Consider the following 20,654-nt stretch of genomic DNA (forward strand, 5'->3'; position numbering starts at 1 on the left):
TGGCACAGCTATTTGCATAATTTTAGAGCCTTAACTTTAAATTTGCGACAGATTTATGTCCATGTGCTGAAAAACAGCTGGATTTGAATTTAGTATTTTAATGTGCTTGCACTTCTTCTATTAAGGCTTTTCTTTTCTGCTGTACAGTGAAAGAATGATATTCTGATGGTTAAATTTGCTACCACTTACTTCAATTCCTTGATAATATCATTTACATTAGCACAGATCTACAATGTACAACTCTCACAAATGTTAATAGATTTAAATCAGTATCAGGTTTTTGTAATATAGACTGAATTATTAGAATAAAAGGATCAATGACAAAAAGGCTTTTCTGTTTCATGTCTCAGGAAAAAGCTGCACACAGTCATTCAGAGTTATTTGCCAGAACATCCACTGATTACTTGGTTTAATGGAGGTTAGATAACCAAGTGTTTGCATGGAAAGTGCAGAATTATTGGAAATATATCCCATTTCCAAGTGCTCATTATTGCAAGCCAGGATTTGTAAAGTCTTATTAAGCTTCTGTTCCTGCTGCTGCTCACTTAATGAAGGGCTTTTCCCATGTAGACCGCTTTTCGACAGGCAGATTTGATGATGTAGAACATTAAAAGGTTAGAGCATCCTCTGTGACATTTCATTCACAAATTATAGATGTTCTCAAACTACTTACATATAATAATAAATGCTAATAATGAGCCTGAGCTACACTATTTTTAACCAGCATCCAGAATATAAATGGAGATTAATGCAGGATTTACTCAACATTTCATGGATTACAGTTATATTCCGCAGGATGTACGTTAGCATTACATAAAATGTGCATGAATAAAATCCATTCATGAATACATACAAACATAATAAACCTACTATATTGAGCATTAGCCCACGCTGGCAGGCCTAATGGAGGAATGGGCTATACAGGCAGCACAGAACAGGCCGCGGAGTAATGATCGCTCTCTGTTAGTGAGCTGGCTGGTTACATAAATGACAGGTTGGATTTCCATCATCCTGGTTCAGAGCGAAGTGACATCCGGACAGAGACAAAATGATGGTGTGCAGCAGAGGAAGCTGCCAGGAAAGATGGATGTGGAGCTATTTAGCTTTAGGGAGGCATTAAAATGAGCAGAAAAAAAACCCTGTGAGATCATGAGAAATTACTGGGAGAACAATCTCCACATGCACAGCATATAAGCTACAAAGTCTGCTATATTTCAGCCTTTTTCCATTTCAGTTTCTAGTCCTCACTGCACCATTAGGCTTTTTTTTTTTTTGCCTTATAGCCTTTTTTTTTTTAATGCCTTTCAAAATCATATATTTTCTATACATAACATTTTATATTTCTTCCCTTTATTTAAGTTTCTGGCCAGTTCATTTTTGGACCAAATGGTATCCAAAACAATTTAATATTATATTGATCAGGATTATTTTGCCGCAAGCTGTACATTACAGGTTTAATTATATCACTCAGTGGTTCTATATGCTCCATGAGTCAAAGGCCACACGAGTAAAAAAACACACAATTTACAATATAAAAAAACTGGCACTTTATTAAAAGGAAGTTTATGTATGTTACAAATACATCTGAAATGAGTTCATACCTACAGCCAATCACTGTACCACCACTATTTGATCACACCGCAGTCTGGTGTTTACTTAATGATCAATTATTTAACAAAATTACATTGACAGAAACAGACAGAACAAACAAACGGACTCGTCTGTGTACAATCAGGAACTATTAACAAGAAATGAACACCTGCTCCTTGCCCTCCGGCCCGGTTTGGGATCGATGGGAGACGAGATCCTTTGTGAACACCGTGTGTCTATTTCAACTTTTTTTCAAAGTGATATTGAATCAAAGGACGTTAATTCACTGACGTGAAGTAATACCGTCTTGAGTGATACTACCGTTATAAAGATAACTGATGAGAAAATAGGTAGTACACACAAGATTTACACAATTTCTGCACAATAACTTGTACATAAAATATTAAAATATGTTACATTTTGGTCCGGTTACACCGGTTACCATCTCCACCCTCGTCTCTTTCTGTAAATGGCCCTAAAATCCTTGATACCTGTGTGTTAAGTGTAAGTGTGCTTGTGCACATCGGGTGATGTGTCCACAGACAGTGTGTGTTCACTGAACAAATGAGTGCAGTGGGGTTCTGTCCTTAAACTCTCAGAGTGCCATTTTCTGCTAGAACAGAGTCTTCTTTTTAAATGACACTCTGTGCTAGTCCAGCTCCTCCAGAGACAGATGCCTGGAGCCCCAGGAAACCAGATCCTCCGTTTTCCTGGAAGCCAGGGAGCCGTGCCCAGACCTTCAGTTTCAGATCGCTCCTCGGCTGCCCAGACGCCTGCCGCTTTCATGTAGACGGACTGGAAGGCACAACGCCACTCTAGAGACCTCGGGGGAGGACGCAGGGCAGGTCTGAACCTAAGTATACTGCCGTTTAGACTAGAAAGTTCCCAGTCAGAACGAAAAGCTGCTCCATCTTTACACAAGCAGCTGACTATATACATATTTACAGTTCTCATTTCTTCTCAGTGAGTTTAAAGTGCCAAGCGGGTTTTGCCTTGCAGTAAAGTCTTCCCTCTAGGTACAGATGCTAGATCAGTATGGACACTTAAACAAAACAGTAATGGCTAAATGGACAATAGTGCAGTCTTTTCCTCAACCACAAATGCATCCGTACCTATTAAAGTCATTCATGGGTTTAGAAAACAAGAGAGACGATGCAGTTAAAAAAAAGTTTAAGTCTTAGTTCCCTTGATGGTATCCAGGATAAGTACAGTAAATATTAAATGATCAAAATCTCTAAAACGTGCCATTTACGTATTCCAACATCCTTTTCCTAGCATGTCCTGATGGGTTAATGGTCTCAGTGTGATCCAAGCCATGAGTTTGTGTTAGATCCAGGTCCTTATCCACTCCTTTGGATAAAATCCACTATATTCCAGTAAACATCTGATGCTGCTTCACTGTTAATGTACTTTACTTTCATCTTTCCATGTCTGTCAGTTTGTGTACATAGTTGACAGGAAAGGTCCCGTTCCTGCTCGGGTCCCCCTCGATGTGACCAACCTGTTAGAATAATAAAAAACATGTGTGATGTGAACATATGTTGACAAAAAAAAAATCATAGATTAAAATTAGATGTAAATCTTCCACATGGGTGGAAAAGACATCCATCCTGAAGAGGTTGTAGTGACACTTACCCACCAGTGGGGGTCAGTAGTGGCCGTGACCACAATGATCTCATCTTTGAAAAAGGCCAGCTGCTCTGAACTGACTGCCCTGCAGTCCACCAAAGCCTTGACACGCTTCTGATGCAGCCTGGTGCCGGAAACCTGGAGGACACATGCCATTCAGTTTTGATTCTCTTGGTCCTTTTCTGATTTTCCACATTACAAAGTTATATGAAACTCAAGAATGAAACAAAGAATTTGAACTGCAGGCGACAGGCATAACAGAAAGAGGTTTCTATGCGGTTGTACCATAGCGTTCTTGCGGGATCGGGGTATACAGGTCACTGGAGGTGGCTGTGATGGAGCTGGAGCTGGAGCTGGAGCTGGAGCGTGGCCCTGATTGTTCCCCACTAGGCTGCAGTACAGTTCCTCCTGGCTGCCCACACAGGTTGGAGAAAACACACTACACCTTCCCTGGCTGCCTCCTCCACTGCTGGTCCGACGGTACGACGTGGTTTTCTCTGAACTGAAGTGAAGAGAAGTTAAAACAACGCTGACTGAACAAGGCCTTACATTTTGAATCAACTTGAACTGCAGTGTCTGCCTCACCTGACGGGCCCGATGTGGTTCACAGTGGATGCTGTCATGGTACTGCTTTGAGACCCACAACTAGCACCAGGTTGACCCTCCCAGGACTGCTTCTGTCCCCTGAGCAGACCTCCCTGTCCATGTGGAGACCTCGGTGGTCTCCCCCCTTGGCCTTGGCTTTCTGTATTGGGTGAAGGGGCGTTATGTTTGGTCTGCGTCTGAGGACTGCAGGAGTGGGAGGGCGGGTTTGAGCGTCGTCGTGGAAGCGAGCTGGCTTCCTGTGATGTGGCTGAGATCTGAGGGTCTGAGCGACCTGTGGAGGGCGAGAAAATAAAAACACATGAACACAGCACGTTACACCATCTTTATTAACCTCTCACTGACACCCATTCAAATCCTATCTGGTAACAATGTCCCCAAATATTCTAGAATAAACAGTAAAACAAACTCAATATGCAAACAAGGCAGTCAGAGACACCCCTGAATTCAAAATTTTACCCTGAACTACTCTCATAAATCAAAGCACTAGCTTTGATCTATGGTCTTACACTGGCCTTCTCACTTGTCTTTCTATCTTATCCGGTTCAAGTGTATAAAAGTTTAAATTTGACCTAGTTTTCTCAAGGTCATCATCTCATTTTCATCCCCTTTGCCGCCCGACTAATGTGCTTTTTGTTTCATCTTCCTATCTGCAACGGTTGAGAAGATATTTGGTGGACTAATGGACGGACGAACACACAAACGCTGATAATTACAATACATCCCCGCTTTGAAGCGGGATGTAATTACTATTTCTTTTTTAGCACCTTTTGTAATTCTGTCTCACTGTCATGTATTGTTTCAAAATTTCGGATTGGTTCTCACCTCTCTGGATGCATTTAACTGGCAGCGGTGGTGGAGGGGCTGACGCTCCACAGGGGGCGCTATTGGCTGCCTGATTTTTGTATAAGAAGTCTATATTCTCATAGGTTTGACAAGGCCTGCTTCCCACAGCACTGCTGACCCCGTTAGCAACGCTCCACCGGGCAAAAGAAGATCCGCCACCTCCACCGGACGACGGAGGAGAGCGGTTTTTAGGCAGGGGGCTCACCTAAGACAAAGCAGGAAGTCAGAATGAGTAGGTTACTTTATCATCTCGCTTCAACTTTGATTAGTTTATTTTTTGCCCTCCTCCTTGTCTTTACCCTTTCATCCAAGTCATCCTCACTGTCATAAAACTCCTGAGGCTGCGTCTCCCACACGAACTCCACATGGATCTGAGAGTTAAACTTCCCGCTCTGGGCCAGCTCCAGCTATAACACAGAACACCACAAACGTGCAAGATCATCTATACATTTCTCCAATGAACACAAAAATTTTAAATAAGTTATATATCATATATATTACAACTTAGGTTATATTTTTTTTCTTCAGTCTTTATTTATCATTGTTGTCGTTTTGCTGCTTCAAAGCCAGGATTTCCCTTACAGATACGAATAAAGAACTATGTTTTATCAAAGTGAACAAAATAATCTGTGGCCAGACCACATCGGTTGTGGCTTGTGAGGAAAAAAAAAGAAAAAAAAGACCGGAAAACAAAGAAATGCTAAATGAAATACAGCCAACTGGGAAACAGGGACAATTGTAAAGCTGTACATAATAAAACAGGATATTCCACAGGGTACGGCTGATTGAGTAGGGCGGATGACGGGTAATAAAACCATTTTATATACGATACACACTGGATCCTATTGAGGATAAGTTTAATTTGTCCTGAGAGTGAACCCTTGGTTGAGCTTGGCTGTACAGGGAGTTACTTTAAGGTAGTATTTCCATCTGTACAAGTTGTCTTGTTTTGTTTCTGTTATCCATTTCCTGGTCAGCATTTTAATGTTGCAACTCGATTCCTCCCCTGAACTCTCCTAACTGTGTGTCTTCTTTGTATTTATGCACAAGAAAACAAAAACGATGAGGGTAAAGTGGGTTCTCACCAGCTCGACACACTGCGGGTGCTGCAGCCTGCGTGCAGCATCGAGAGGCGTCTCTCCTGCAGAGTTCACTACCGGAGATGGAGAAGAGGACGCGGGTTCAGAATTCACTCCGCAGTGAGGAACAGAGTAAACAGAATTAAAAGTACCTGTGAGTAGAGCCGCCTTCGCTTTGAGCAGCAGCTTGAGAGACTCTGGCTTGTGATGCAGGACGCTGTAGTGAAGAGCTGTGTTTCCTTCTGCCGTTTTCTTCTCTAAACAGTTGCTGTTTAAACAGATGGAGTAAAATATTAGCAACTTTCTAGGCAACCCATCGCTTAATCCTCTACAAAATCAAGACTCGACCATTGCTCAGAGTCTCACCTGTTCAGGCACAGGAAGTCCACCAGCGCCAGAGAGCTTCTTTCCTCCAAACGCACAGCGAGATGGAGAGCCGTCTCTCTGACCCCCTGAAACAGGAAGAGCAGGACAAGTTAGGACAAAAAACTCAAAACAGGCTGAAATATAGTGAAGCTGATAGAGGGTGAACTGCACTATGACTCCTTTGTGTTGTGTGTTTATAAGTGAAAACAGGTCTCTTCATGTGACGCGCATAAAGAGAAGAAAGGCAGAAAGAAAGGCGGAAGTGTCTGTAATTCAATGAGCTTAACTCGCTTGTTCTCCAGAGATGTGAGCTCTGGCCTGAAAGCTGAAATAATAAACTGAGCGCTGAGAAAAACAAACATACACACACACATACACACACACACACACAGAGGGTGACAATGCACACGCTGCTTACGCTGAGCAGGAAGTGCACGATGAGATGGAAGAAGGTAATTAAAGACAGGGTGAGGCGTTGAGAGGGAGACAGCAGAGGTGGGTGGGAAACAAGATGAGAGGATAAGTGGAGAGCAGAGAAGGATCGGACGAGAGGCCAGAGGAGACAGACGGCCTGACGACTTCCCCACATGCACTGAGCTCACAAGAAGACAATTAACACATTCTTCACATACTCCACCCGTCCACACCTCCTGCATACTGTACGTCCTCACAAGAGGAGGAGGATTTGGGTTATTTTTAGCCGTTTTGGCTCCGCTTCTCAAGTCACAGGAACAAATTCATAACTTTTTGACACTTTGCACAAATCCTGTGGGTCTTTGAAAGAGCCGGGTGGGCGGCCTTGTCAGGATGTAGCCCCTCGTTCGAGCTAAATAAATGACATCTGTGCAGATGTTAGGGTTTCAATTTGTCACAAGACGATGTGGCCTCACGGCAAGCAGTCCTTCCCTGAAGGAGCACATTTGAGAGAGAAAATCCTCTTTACCTGTCCATCAGGTGAAGTGAGAGGCTTGGTGAGGTCCACCCCCTCAGCGTAGAGCTGCAGAAGAGACGTGAGGTCACGACTTCTCACTGCGTCATACAGACGCCCTGGATCCGCTTCCTCTCTACGCACGACGTACCGACGGTCAGCATACTTTGCCACGATGTACTCCTTTCTGGCATTCCTAGTTTTCCCGTAGACATATTGAATGGAAACATATAGGAAGGGGAATAAATAATCAACAAACTGGTATTTATTACTTTATTAGAGTCAGATTGTTAGCTTGAAAGAAATCAGGCACTCACATGTCACTTTGCGGCATTGGTTTGACAGCGTCGTTTGGAAGACCAGCCTCCATGATGTCATTGAATCTGGTGTTCCCAATGCTGACAGCCAACTGGAGCGACACACAAAGCAGTCGTGACTTTTTAATGAATAGCAGAGAGTTACGTAATGTGTCAAATCAGGAAATATAAAAGACTGTCTGTTTTAGTGTTTCTCCATGTGTGCACTTTGTACCAGAAGCTCAGATGTGCTCAACAGGTCCAGAGTGAGTGACTGGATCCTGGAGTAGTGGACCCCCAGCTCTCTGTGGATGCCAGAGCACTCTATACAGGTCAGGATGCCCAAGTTGGTCGACAGCCATGTGGGATCTGAGGCACACGACAAACAAAAGTCATAAAAAGTGCAATTAATAATTCAAAATTGGTCAGAAAATATTCTAATTTTATCTCCTGGTGTATGTATTAATTCTAAAATGATAATTAGAAATGTCTGAATGACCAGGAGCTCCACAGTCGGCGCACGCCTCATTCCCAGGCATGTGACGAAGCTCAGCGATGATACTACGAGAGAGATCCTGAAGCCCGCTGTCCTGAAGGTGGAGCTGATCTCCTCCAAGTGCTGTGTTCAGGGCCTCCTCTTTACTATTCTGCAACACTGACACCCAACTGAAGTACAGACACACACACACACACACACACAAAATGGTTTTGTTCAGATTTCATAAGAACTCAGAGGGGAAACCCCACGATCACTCATTTGAACCGTTTCTAAAAGAAAATCCAAAGTGGTCCACCGTGGGTTTTGTTCAATTCTCATCATCAATCTGACGTTCTCATTTCCAACAATCCTCTGCCGCAGACACTCAAACTAAACCTCGCATCTTCCATTTCTGAATCTGTGGAACTTTTCTCTAGAAGCCGACTTTGACCCTCAACTGACACATCGCATCGCATCAAAGAGAACGCAGGGAGGCCCCCCCACACGGGGGAAGAGCAGAGGACAGAACAGCCGTCATGCACCCCCCTTAGTCCCACATTCACAAAACAAAAGACCATTTGCTTGCTCTCTGTATCTATAATGAGAAATTCCTCCTAACACCAGCTTTTGTGTAGATACTCCCAGTATGCACATAGAAATAAATAAAGGTACATTTCATGCAGGAATTTCTTTATATTTTATGTATATTTATTTCTGAGAAATAAAGAGAACAAAAAGTGAGTCAAGTGAAACCTCTTCACTCAGGGGCTGCAATACTTACATCACACATTCCTGCTCATCTTCTGCCTGGAAGCGGTATGTCCGATTATCTATGGAAACGGAGACACCACGGTTACACTGTCAGTGTATCTCACTAATTAGTTGCTCAATAGGGAGAGGGTGAAGACGGCTGGTGGAAATAATGGTTGCATAAAACGATGTGAAACAAGCATGATGCATCGTAGTAACCCCTGTTTCACATCACAACAGTTGAATGAATCATGCAGGTTCTTCAGCTTTTATAGTGACTCATGTAAAACAGGCAGGGCCCCATAACGGCAGCACAGCTTCATTATTTAACGGTGACGTTAGGATTGAACGTACGAGTGACCAAGTCAAACGTCCTTCTGTCCTCTGGGTTCGGTCGCACTTGACAAGTCAGTAGGTTCAGCTTTGCCGGCGGTCGGTTGATCTGCAGATAGACAACAAGTAAGCATCAGAAAACTCCTGGACTTCATTTGAATGTGGGCGAACAGTCACAAGTTCATCCAGTGTGTCCTCACCGTACTGTGTGAGATGGTCAAGCAGCCAAATTTCACTCCACACTTTCTCTTTTGCCACACCTTTCTGATCCTGTTAGATGAGAGGTCAGATGCGTGAAACATCCAAGAAAGACAACAAGGATGTGAAGTTATTAAGAGTTTTAACATGTTTCCTTTGGATGAAGTAATGATGATTTAAATATTTTACTTTCGTCTCCTCATCTTGACTGGATTCATATGGCTGTCAGTGACCTGAGAAAAGTTTGTTTCCTTCCTGTCTCCTATTCACCGTTCTCAACCACATCCCGTCCCCCTATCGCGCTGTAATCGAGCACTCCGACTGTGTGTGTGTGTGTGTGTGTGTGTGTGTGTGTGTGTGTGTGTGTGTGCGCTAGCATGACGCAGAGGTTGGATCTGCCCAGTTAGACCGTCTGCCAATAAGTTCCACAGGAGGGGCCCCTGCTGGAGTCTTCATCTCGCAGTAATGAGGACCAGGTGGAGCAGACCGACTCCCACTTTCTCCCCCCACACCTTCCCTTCTTACCCAGCTCTGAATTCCCTCCACTGAGTCAGTGAGCAGATCTTACAGCCTATTTCAAAGTTAATTTCTATCAGAGTATTGATGTTACATCTCCCTTTAACACTTGGACAGCGGAACTGAAGCCTTTACCCACCCATCGCTCTTCTTGAGCAGGAAGCCAGATTTCTCCGTCCCGTACTTCTTGTTGCCCTGCGGTTGGTGGATGCTGTAGCCGTTGCCGGAGTTCTTCCGGTTCAGATACTCCTGTGTGAGAAAGAAATTCAAACTTGTTTATATATCAACAGTGTTACTAAACAGTGCTCATTCAAAGTACTATATATGTGTGTGTGTGTGTGTAGCGTATAATTAATGGGGCGTTGTGAATAAGCACACCTCTTTCCCCTCCACTTGTAGAAGTAATCTGAGGGAATCCCTCAGCTGTGTGAGTTGTTTCACCTCCTCGTCTTGGTCGACACGCACCTGCAACACACACACACATACACACACACACACACACACACACACAAAGACACATTCAGTCGCAGCAATAGAAAAGCTCTAATTAGTGAGATCAACAGCTTATTTCCTGTGCTTTCACATGTCCATTTGGTCATGCCTATTTTTTTTATTTTAGTTCCAAGAATTGGGTGTGTTAAGACAAGAAAGACCTGTGTTATGGATTAAATAATAAACACCGGAGCTCAGTGCAGGGGTTTGTCGCCCCAGGAGGTTATTCATTTTGTATTAAAGCAGCAAAATGAACAGTCAAGTGTAAAATTTGCATTTGTTCAATTGATATCTTTCACTTTCTTGGTGGGAACTATTAGGCAGACTCTGCATGAGTTTCCTTCTTGAGGGTGAGGTCTGGCATGTCTGAGCGGGTCTCTGCTTTCCCCACACACATAACCAGAAAAACCTCCAACACACACACAGCAACGCAGTTTACAGTCCGTTTCCAGTAGGCGATCCAGAGGAATGGAAGACTGGAAACCAGTCAGAGCGGTTGGAGAAATAGATCGGCAGGAGGGAAGGAATGAAAATTAGAGATGCTTTCAGTTTCATCTCTTGAAAACGGGGGGAAGTATTTCTGGGAAAAGGCTCTGGTAACAGTCTCTGCTCGTGTTCCCGGTCTCTGGCTGTTTCTGAGACGGGCTTGTAAAACACAAAGTCACTTCTATTAAGAGATTTACCCGTTTATAACACAGCAACAGATGACAAATGAAGAAAACATGACGAAAAAGAGATATTGCATCTGTATTGTGATAACATCAGTTTGAGTCAGGACAGCAACAACCAGCTCAGACCCTACACAGACTTCTTAGTCATGATGAAATATTCTTCTGGAACCATAACAAAACTGGATGAAAACAATGTTTTTTTCAGCCGTGCAATGACTAACGTTCACCCCCATAAACACAGAATGACATAAAACAGGTAGACCGACAAACCAGCGGCCGCTTCGTCCATTTACCGTGTGAACAGACGCAGCCAGCTTCTCAATGAAGGGAGCGAGATTCTCTGCAGCTTTCAGTCCATCCTGAAAGTAACTGGGTTCAGAAAGAGAACAGATGCTGAGTCACGACGGTCGAGTCCAGACGTCCTAGTTCACACCCACCCAAACATCACATGGTGAGGCCGTAGAGGAGACTCTCTTGTCACGTAAACCTCTCAGTATAAAATGGGTAAATGGATAACAACACTAATAGCAGCCTGTGAGAGAAAGGTGAAAACTAAAACCTTGTTGTGCAAAACTCAACTCACTACAACTGACCTGAGTTGGGCCTGGAAGTACTTGATGAAGCTCTGGAGGAGATCCGGACCCTGACGCACCTTCAGCTCCTGGATTTTCAAAAGGTACTGGAAGCAAAGACACACAGCGAGTTGGACAAACTGGTCTTTCATGTGGGGTATCTTCCTCTCTAGGCCACAGTTCATTTTTTTTAAAGGTCATTTGTCTCATTTCACCAAGCCAAAATATATCCCCCCCCGCAAAAAACAGGGAGTTCTAATAGAGGTTTTATTAGCTCTGTGTGGAGGGAATGACTGCATCGTATGTGCTCCATAAAACCAAGTCTAAATCCATCCGTCTCCCCGCAGCTGAAGCACACACAGGTTCACTGAAGTGTGTCTTCTTTGTGTATATTTGTTGTATTCTGGCACAGGAAAAGAAATACAGAGCGACAGACGGGTGGAGCGGATAGCAGCAAGTGGAAATTCCATTTTCCCCTCCTCTCCTCAACAGCTGGTCTCAGTCAAACCCGACCGCTTTTTCTCAACGTTTCTGCAAGACTGCTGACAATGCATTGCAGGAGAATTCAGCATTCAGGTGTGGGTCATGAAGTGTTTGCATCTGCCTTTCAACAGTGTCTAATGTCGGTGAACCAGCTCTTGGAGACACGTTTCAATTTCCAAAGCATATTTTCTCCATCTTAACAATTACTGTAGATATACAGAAAGTCCCTGATGCATTTGAGAACATAGATCGGACACAGAATCCAGAATGTAGACCACCCATGTGAAATAAATGTCTGGGTTTGGTATTTTGACTGGCACTCATCCCCCACCTCACACATTTGCAGCTGAAAGCTCCGTCTTTCTCTCTCCATGTCTTCCCCTCCGTCGGATCCCTCCAGCCTGATCAGCCCCAGCTGCTTGGTCTTCTCCTTCTTCTCCTTCTCCAGCTTCCCTCTGACGGGGGGGGGGGGTAGTAAGAATTAATTAATAAGTAATTCTTGCTAACAGGTCTTATCAACTCTCTTCTTCTGTCAGATTTATCTGCGTCCTCGCGCAGAAATGAGGGAGAGGAGACTGAATGAAGTGCTCACCAAAAGGAGGTGAGCACTTCTGGTAGCATTTTAAAATGAAACAAAGTGCAACATCCGAGATGTACTTCACAGCACTTGCAGTGAAGAAAGGTCGAGGGGAATAAACCATTATCCCATTAACCTCTGCTGTAACGGCAACTTCTGTGAACCATAAAAGATGAGTAAGACCTGTAAATGTGTAACGTGATCCTCCTCAGAAACAGCAACGTGTCTCAGGCTTCATTTCCTTTCCTTTTCATGAGGCAATATACTGTAGTTTGAAGATGAATAACAGTGTGTGACAACAAGCGAAAGGTAGAAAAATGGTGGATTACATTTTAATGTCGTACTCCTTCCAACTTCTCTCCATCTGTTTCTTGAGCTCCTGAAGAGAAGAAGAGAAATAAACACATTTTATTTGAGACTAATTAAAACAATGGAAAATGTTGCCATCAAACATCAGTATTTAATTGACCTACTTATTTCACAGTAATGCCACATTTACTGTTGTTACCTGCCTGGATCAGGGTGGAGCCAGACAGTTAATGACCAGACACACGATTATTCACAACGCGCCGACTAGTCGGATATCTGGCTGAACGGGATTTCAGTAGCAGTTTGTTCTTTGTCTAAAGTGAAGCAATGCTCCTTTGTCATATCAGCTGTTTCACTGACAGGACAACAACAGGAGCTTTCAGAGGCATTAGCCTGCTTTGGCTAACTCACCTGTTGTCATGGCAAAGCAAAAAGCAAATACTGGGAAAGGCAGATCGCTCCAGGACTGGAAAAAACCCAAGTTCTTATCCGTTAATCAGAACAAACAAACAAACGCATTTTATCCAATATTTTAGCAAGCTCAGCTGTTTCTGTGATACAAGCAAAGAGCTTTTAAGAGGAAATTACAGAATAAAACTGGATTTTGGTGTCAATATCTACAAATGAAGCCAACAAAGTTCTTGAGCTGGAAAACAGAACATCTTTAGCAGAAGAATAAATCTAAACACACTAGTATAGAGGATGGTGCGTATTTCGTTCATTTTTCTAAAAATATGTTCAACCTGTTTCAAAAAGTTTCAAACAGGTGCGGCAAAAGGGCTGTGAAAGTGGCCAACTCACAACAATCATGACCAGTTTACATGTTTTTGTTTTAAATAGTGTTTAATGAAGTTGTAATAAAATCTAGACTCACTAGTCTGCCGTCCCTGAGTTCTGACTTCAACACATTTTCCAGAGGAAACGCCATGATGTTGTTGAGATTCTGCACCTGTGAGATGAGAGAGAGCAGGAAACCAGAAAAGACGTTAGAAAAATTCCGGACAGTGTTTACTGGTGGCTCTTATCTCTTGCAGCGTTAGCCAACGCTCCCATTCTAACTGCTCTTCAGATTACCAGTTCCCCATAGACTTGGAATTTCGGGGAAATTTAGTGTGGAAACGAGACCCAAAAACACGGTGATTCAGACACTTTTGGTGATTCATTGAAAGAAAACTCAATAACTTGAACCACTGCACATGTTTTTTACTCCGAGTCAGAGCATGATGCAATGTTTTTCTTCACTTTTTATGTAAAGAAGTGGAAGTGGAGATTAATTTGAGGTTTGGATGAAATTCAGATGAACTGAGACTGTTGGGGATCTGATGACAATGACTCAGAGAACAACATAACCCCAACCAGCTGCGTTTTACAGAAACACACGATTAGCAACGGCTCCCCTATCGCATCATGGGCATGCAGCGTGGTTACGGTTGTGTTTTCTCACCTCCCATCCACAAATTTCCGGTCTCACAGTGTTTAAATGTGAAAGGTCTGTTTGTAAATGTTCCTGCAGTTTTTTCACAGATCCTGCTGGAGTTCAACCAAACTGCACCTGGATCTGAACATAAATAATGTCCGATCACTTGCTGGAGAGCTGGCTTGTTTGTTGTTTTTTTTAGTAAAATCACTATTGGTATCTGAACCTGAGGTCATTCAGATTCTACAAGTTCTGACACATGAAAATGAACATAATCAATGTCAGCTCTTGAATACCTACATGGATCAACATGCTGCAGTCGTGCGACAGGGGACACTGGATCGGATCGGATCGACTCTACGCTCCTTAAACCTCCCTCCTGTTAGACTTCTAGACTCCCTTCCTCTTCGCATCTGTAATTCCCAGGTTCCCCTGTGAGGCTTTGATTGACATTGGGAGGGTGGGACCGAGTGAGACGGTTTGTGTTAACACACACATGGAGGTCTGGGATGAATTATCAACGCCATAGAAACTATCAGAGGGAGGGTTCTGCGCTGCCCCACATTTTGGAGCTGAGAGACTTGAGTCAGCAGCTGCTGAAAACCCCTTTCGTTCATGTTTTAGTGCGTGCATGTGCACACATTTATTATTCACAAACACACTCCACATGTTTTAGTGTGTGAGTTTGATCTTATTTGAGTGCTTTAAAACACAAAACCTTAGGGTAACTTGAGGTGACCTATCCATTCTCCTCACCAGGTTTTTGAAGAGGGCCGTGACCTCTCTGGTGAACACAGCCAGGTTGAGGAAACCCGTGGAGACCTCGTTGTTGTCCTGGGTGAGGTGGCTGTTCCCCAGGTTCTCCAGCAACTCAATATAATGCTCCTTGTTGTCCACATGAGCTGAAACACAACACACAAGCACACACATTTGATTTGCCTAGTTTGCAATGAGATTACTTTAACAAGAAAGACATGTGGGATGAATTAAAAACTGGTTTCCACCCATCTTAGTGAAAGGGAACCAGGTTTCTCTTGGGCTCATACCCCCCCTCAATCCCTTCAGGGTCATGACCTTTGTGAGGTCTAAGTCTTTCAAATTCATATGGAAAAAGGATGATGGAAAAGAATGTGAGAAGCGACTGGCACTAGTGATGTTTACGTTACACTGAGGATTTACCCTACAGCTGCTTTTAAGCAAGGTTTAGATGAGGACAATCAAACAAATTCAAATTCACGACCTGGAAACCATCATTTTTGAAACAACAAAGATGGGAAACTGATGAGAAACGAGCAACACATGGACCGGACATCTGCAGAAGGGCCGACATCAGACTAAACATTCAAAAGCAGGAAGAGTACAGTAAGGTCGTCTTTTCTGTAGCAGATTTAAGAACAGGTGAAACAAGGCGTTCATAAAAACAAAACTAAAAACTAAATACAACAACATGCATGTTTTAAACGACAACCAGGTGAGTCAGAGAGGAGCTCAAATGATCTCATAGCTGACATTTAACCAGCAGAGCGGCTCGTCTCCTCCGACCCTCGCTGACAGAACACACACAGACTCTCAGCCCACGGCTTCTTCACAGAACAGTGATACTTAGTGGGTTGTTTTTTTGTTTTTTTTTGTGGCGCGGAGAATGAAAGAGGAGAACATATTACCATGTGTGCATGTTTTTGCCTGAGTGACGAAGTAACGGAGGGGAGGAGTGGGCGTTTGAATGTGTCTGCATGCATGTTGAGTCAGACCATTGATTAAAGTCAGGACTGATTAAGGAGCAATGTGATTTTACCAGAACTTAGACATATTATTATTCCTGAATGCAGAACTGCCACAGAGATCCGCAGCTCCATTATAACTATTGAGTGCATTTGGTGTAGAACTGGCTCTGTGACTCACTTTCTTTCTTTTTTCTTTTTTTTACTTAAAACTTCCTCGAAATGGGAAGCAGGCTTGTAAAAAAAAAAGTTCAGGAAAACAAGTCCAGGATATGTTGAGCAGTTCCTCTGCTGCTCCCACACAGATTTTGGGGTGAACGTTTGCATCTTAGTCATGTTCACTTCTGATGGACGGTGACGTGTCGTTGAGGTTAGGCCTGCGTGACAAATAAGTGACGCACCGACATCAAATGAATGACCCCATGGATCTGCATGGCAGCTCATTGTTGCAGGGGCTGCGAATACCATTCACTTGAACACACCAACATGCAGAAACCACAAAACCCAGATACTTTGTATAGATATAAACACAATCACTCAACGTTTTCCCACGTGGCCTGCTCCCATATTATGAGGCCTCCCTCATAAACACACACAAACTGGATGAGGTCACCTCAATCAGGCGCGATTGAAGCACTGAACAGCTCACCCTGCCTCGACAGAGGTCGGCTTCTATTCGGAAACTAACACATGTTTAATCAGAGGACATATCTGCGGTGTAATAATGGACAACAAAAATGAAACTTTTGCGTGATGTTACACATTAACAAATAATCCCAAACATAAATTTAAACTTGCAGGGAGACCTCAGTCCTGTCTAAACTAGCATTTCAAAGATCAAGGCTGAATTTCCCGGCAAAGCAAACATGAATTTGAAGTCCGAGTCCAGATTCTATGAATGACAGAACAGCAGCCACCTGAGTAAACTCCATTCGCTGATAAAACAGGGAAACAGGTAAAAGGTCCAGGAATACCAAGGAAATGATTCTTTTATTTTAAACAACAGATATATATATATATATATATATATATATATATATCATGTGAATGAAATGATGTCATCTGACTTATTGACACTTACAGAGTCCGGAGGTGTGTATACTTTTGATCATCTTCTTCATCCTCTGTAGAGTGGTGTGGTCCATCTCCAGAGACTGCAATGAAAGGTGAGACGAGACAAACTTAGGAAAAAATTTTTATGATTGGACTTGACACTTCAATTCCTGTGAATTCTCTTTCAGCACACCGACATTTCTATTTTGATGATACGGTGAAGTAAATTTTGTAAGAATTTGCTTCTGCACATAAAACATACAGATTATATACACTGAGAGATAATGAGTGGAACCCACACTCGTATAAAAGCACAAACACCAGCGCAAGCTGACAGTAGCGATATGCCTACATTTAATAATGCTTCATTTCCTCATGCAGTGGAACAAGTGTGAACAGGTGAGTCAGCATTTGCTTATACAAACACGTACAACACGGAATGACATCATCATGTCTAATTCCACCTGTCCGACGAGCTGCTGCCCTTCGGGGCTCAGACGACACTTTCTCACAGCGACAACAGATCTTCACAAGTTGCGAGCTGCCTCGATCGTATTCGGGTCATCGATCAATTCAAAAGCAAGACAGTTTGAAACCGGATCCGGTTAATCCTCGTCACACAGGCCTCGTTTCACACTGTACTCCACCTACAGTATGTGTCACCAGAAATAGCTTTAATGAACCAGTGATCCAGACCAAAAGGAGGCTCTGCCTTGTTCGATGGCGCTGTTTACACACCGCTGTCTCCTTCGGTCAAGTCCACTCCCTAAGTGTTGGTTCTCTAATTAAAAGGCGGTGTGTGGGTGTTGTGTGATGTGATTGCAGACAATGAATGGGAAAGTGATTTAGTGGGAGCTGGTGAGGGTGAGTTGCTTGCAGCTTCAGCCATATTTTCCTCTCTGCCTAGTTGGCATGCAGGGAATAAAAAGTGGAAACAAGCTGCTGCAAGTAAATGAAACAGGTTGTTGGACTGAGTGAAATGTGACGACGCACAAAGACACACAAACAAGCAGGGAACCCAACAGATGACACACACACACACACACACACACACACACTGGAGAGGGTAAAGAGCTTCACCTGGAAGAATGTTGATATTGAGAAAGTAGTTTCACTCTTTCTGCAGTGCCATCAGATATGTTTCCCGTTTTATGGATATGGGATATGTCTTTACTGCATTAAGAAGGCATGATGACACGTTTTGATGCAGGAAACTTTAAGTATTATATTTCAACATTAACCACATCGTGTTTGGAAAAGCTGCTGTCTTAAAAATACATTTAAATGAAGCCCATTACACAAGATTCAAACCCATTCCTTATCTGTTGGTCATTACCTTTCCTTTTAATTGTGAGTAATAAGTAACAAGTTGGGTTTATGTGGTGGTAAAAGCCTACACACTCCTCTAACCATTAATCAAGCCGGCCCCAGCTAAGCAGATTAAATACAATAACCATAGCTCTATAAAGGGACTGTTTCATTTACATGTGTCCGTGGGTGGATTCTGTCCGTCCGTCTGTCTGTCTGTCTGCACATGTGTAGGATTCCAGCATGTCCCTCCCTGCAGCAGCTATTCCAGCTATGTATTTTCAAGCATGTCATAGTCATAAATTAGGATATCAGTTCAAGATAAACAGATCAGACGGCTGCCAAAACGGCTCTCTTTATGAATCCTAGATTCTGATGTCTCCCGCGCCGCTCAGCAGTCTGTCTCTAGACAATAATAAAGATATTTCATCTCTCACAGACTCTTTTAAGGCTCTCTATGTCTGGGCAATGAATCCACTGCACCAAAAGGAGGAACCATCACAACAATCTGGGAAACAGACCGGATTCTTACTTCAGACCAAGCTGCTGTCAAACAACCATGGAACAGGAAAGGAATCATTTCCCCCAAATGGGTGTGAATTTAAAGTCTTTCTTCCAATCTGTATCAGCAAAACGACAGCGACTGAAAATAAAAACCGGACTCAGGTTACAAGGAAAACAAACAAGGAAGGGCAGGCTTGTGTGCACACTTTATTTGTTTTATGGTGGAGTTTGTGGCGGCCACACAGTTTCCTCCTTTGTCATGGCGAGATATGGGAGAACAGATTTCAAACAAACACAAGCGAACACACACAGAAGAACAGGCCTTCAGCCAAGGTGACAGTTCAAACAGGACCATGGACAAACATGAGTTTCCATGTGGGTTCTGTTCGTGTCCCATCTCAGTCTGACTCCTTGAGATGGGAGATAAGGTCTACAAAATGCTCTAAATGCTGCGTTGCCTCATGTAACCTTTAGTTTCCGTAAGTTCTGTAGCAGTTTGGGGGGCAAAAAGACTCAGTTCGGGACTAGTCTTGCTCCCAGGTCACCCTGCTCACGTCACCACGAACACACTGGTCGATATAGATAGAAACACTTCAGTCCTTCTCAGGGATGCTGCCAGACATCAAAGAACTACTGGGGGCCCTGGCTCCCGCTGTGTCTTTAATGGAGACCTCCATATTACTTTGGCTTGGAAGTCAAAACCCTTCATATGAAAATAAAGATATCTGGTGCAAGTTATTTTTCAATAATTTTTATTATGGAAAATATTTAAAAGTTATTTTTATATTTAATTTTGCAGAAAATTTCAAAGTGAATAATTCAATCAGATGTGGATTAACAGATTATGATCTGCGGGACGCCTAATATATCCATACTAGTTTGAATGGGACATTCAAACTAGTATGGATATATTAGATAGAGATAAAAGACAATGATATGATAAAGCCTTTAAAGGTGCTGTTTCACCAAAATAATCTAAATTAATGCACTTCTATTTTTAGGAACTTTGACATTTTTTTGATGTGGCTCCTCGGTTCAAGGCCAAGGGGGTCGCCCACCCCTAAAATGGGTCTGATGAAAAGGTATTACCGCTAGTTTTGGGGAAAACCCAGGAACTTTTGAAAAATTTTAAACAAACACTTAATCTGTCGTTCATCCTTTTAAAACCTGGGTGAGTTCGAGTTCTAGTTCTAGTTCAGGTGTGTGTGTGTGTGCGTGTGTTTGTGTTTGTGAAGCGGAGGAGCGTGACGCGCTCGGTGTGACGCACAGGTAAGCGACAGACAAATGTGGAGCGGATCTTTGTGTGTGTGTGTGTGTGTGTGTGTGTGTCTCTCTCACCTCCTCCACGGCTGAAACTGTGTTCCGACAGTCGGTCATTTTGGACTGAAAACTTGACGTCCCCGGCGAGGATAAGTCCTCGTTTGTCAGGATAACAAAGTCCGAAACGCTGATTCGTTCCGGCATGTTTGGAGAGAAGCTGCGTGTAAAAAAAAATCACTCAAGAGAAAAGTGCGCCAAAGTTTTACGCATGCATGCCATTCCCGTTTTGAAGAGATGTTAATGTTATTCCTCCATGTATTTGGAAAAGTAGTCCTCGGGACGGTTGATACCTCCCTGGTGGAGTTGGGACTGAAAGTGCGCGCCTTGAGGTGCGCCACACGCTATTGTCCGCCCAGCGAGGGAGGCGCAAACCTCCCGTCGTCACGTGGGAATGTTTGCGCTCGCAGCAGGGAGAAAACAGGCCCGTCTCTTTTCATTCGCACTTCTCATTTCAATGCAAGCTCCACAGCCTTGCGCTTTGGTCACCATGGTGACGCAGAATGCTTCATTCAGCGCAAGGGAAAAACTCAAGGAATTTCCATGAAAGAGGTAGAGGGGGAGATGTACTTGATCAGACTGTTATGTTAAAACCCCCAGACTGTAGAGGGGCTTTTG

The 20,654-nt window shown here is 43.3% G+C and overlaps 1 protein-coding gene across 1 annotated transcript; it reads right to left on the bottom strand.

Moving 5' to 3' along the window:
• Positions 1-1,523: 1,523 nt before the first annotated feature.
• On the bottom strand, positions 1,524-20,366 carry asap3 (ArfGAP with SH3 domain, ankyrin repeat and PH domain 3). The gene is made up of 26 exons (XM_068338390.1): positions 20,058-20,366; positions 16,936-17,008; positions 14,890-15,035; positions 13,591-13,665; positions 12,737-12,786; positions 12,162-12,285; positions 11,369-11,454; positions 11,069-11,144; positions 9,991-10,077; positions 9,752-9,861; positions 9,099-9,168; positions 8,920-9,007; positions 8,597-8,645; positions 7,837-8,003; positions 7,573-7,706; positions 7,359-7,450; positions 7,057-7,237; positions 6,114-6,199; positions 5,900-6,015; positions 5,754-5,821; positions 4,968-5,075; positions 4,648-4,873; positions 3,805-4,096; positions 3,505-3,721; positions 3,226-3,357; positions 1,524-3,091 (listed from the first exon to the last, which is right to left on the bottom strand). Exons 1-26 carry the CDS (start codon positions 20,181-20,183, stop codon positions 3,008-3,010), a joined length of 3,063 nt encoding a protein of 1,020 aa, XP_068194491.1. The 5' UTR covers positions 20,184-20,366; the 3' UTR covers positions 1,524-3,007.
• Positions 20,367-20,654: the final 288 nt, after the last annotated feature.

The sequence above is a fragment of the Antennarius striatus genome, chromosome 17 (genome assembly GCF_040054535.1).
Source record: "Antennarius striatus isolate MH-2024 chromosome 17, ASM4005453v1, whole genome shotgun sequence".
NCBI lineage: Eukaryota > Metazoa > Chordata > Actinopteri > Lophiiformes > Antennariidae > Antennarius > Antennarius striatus.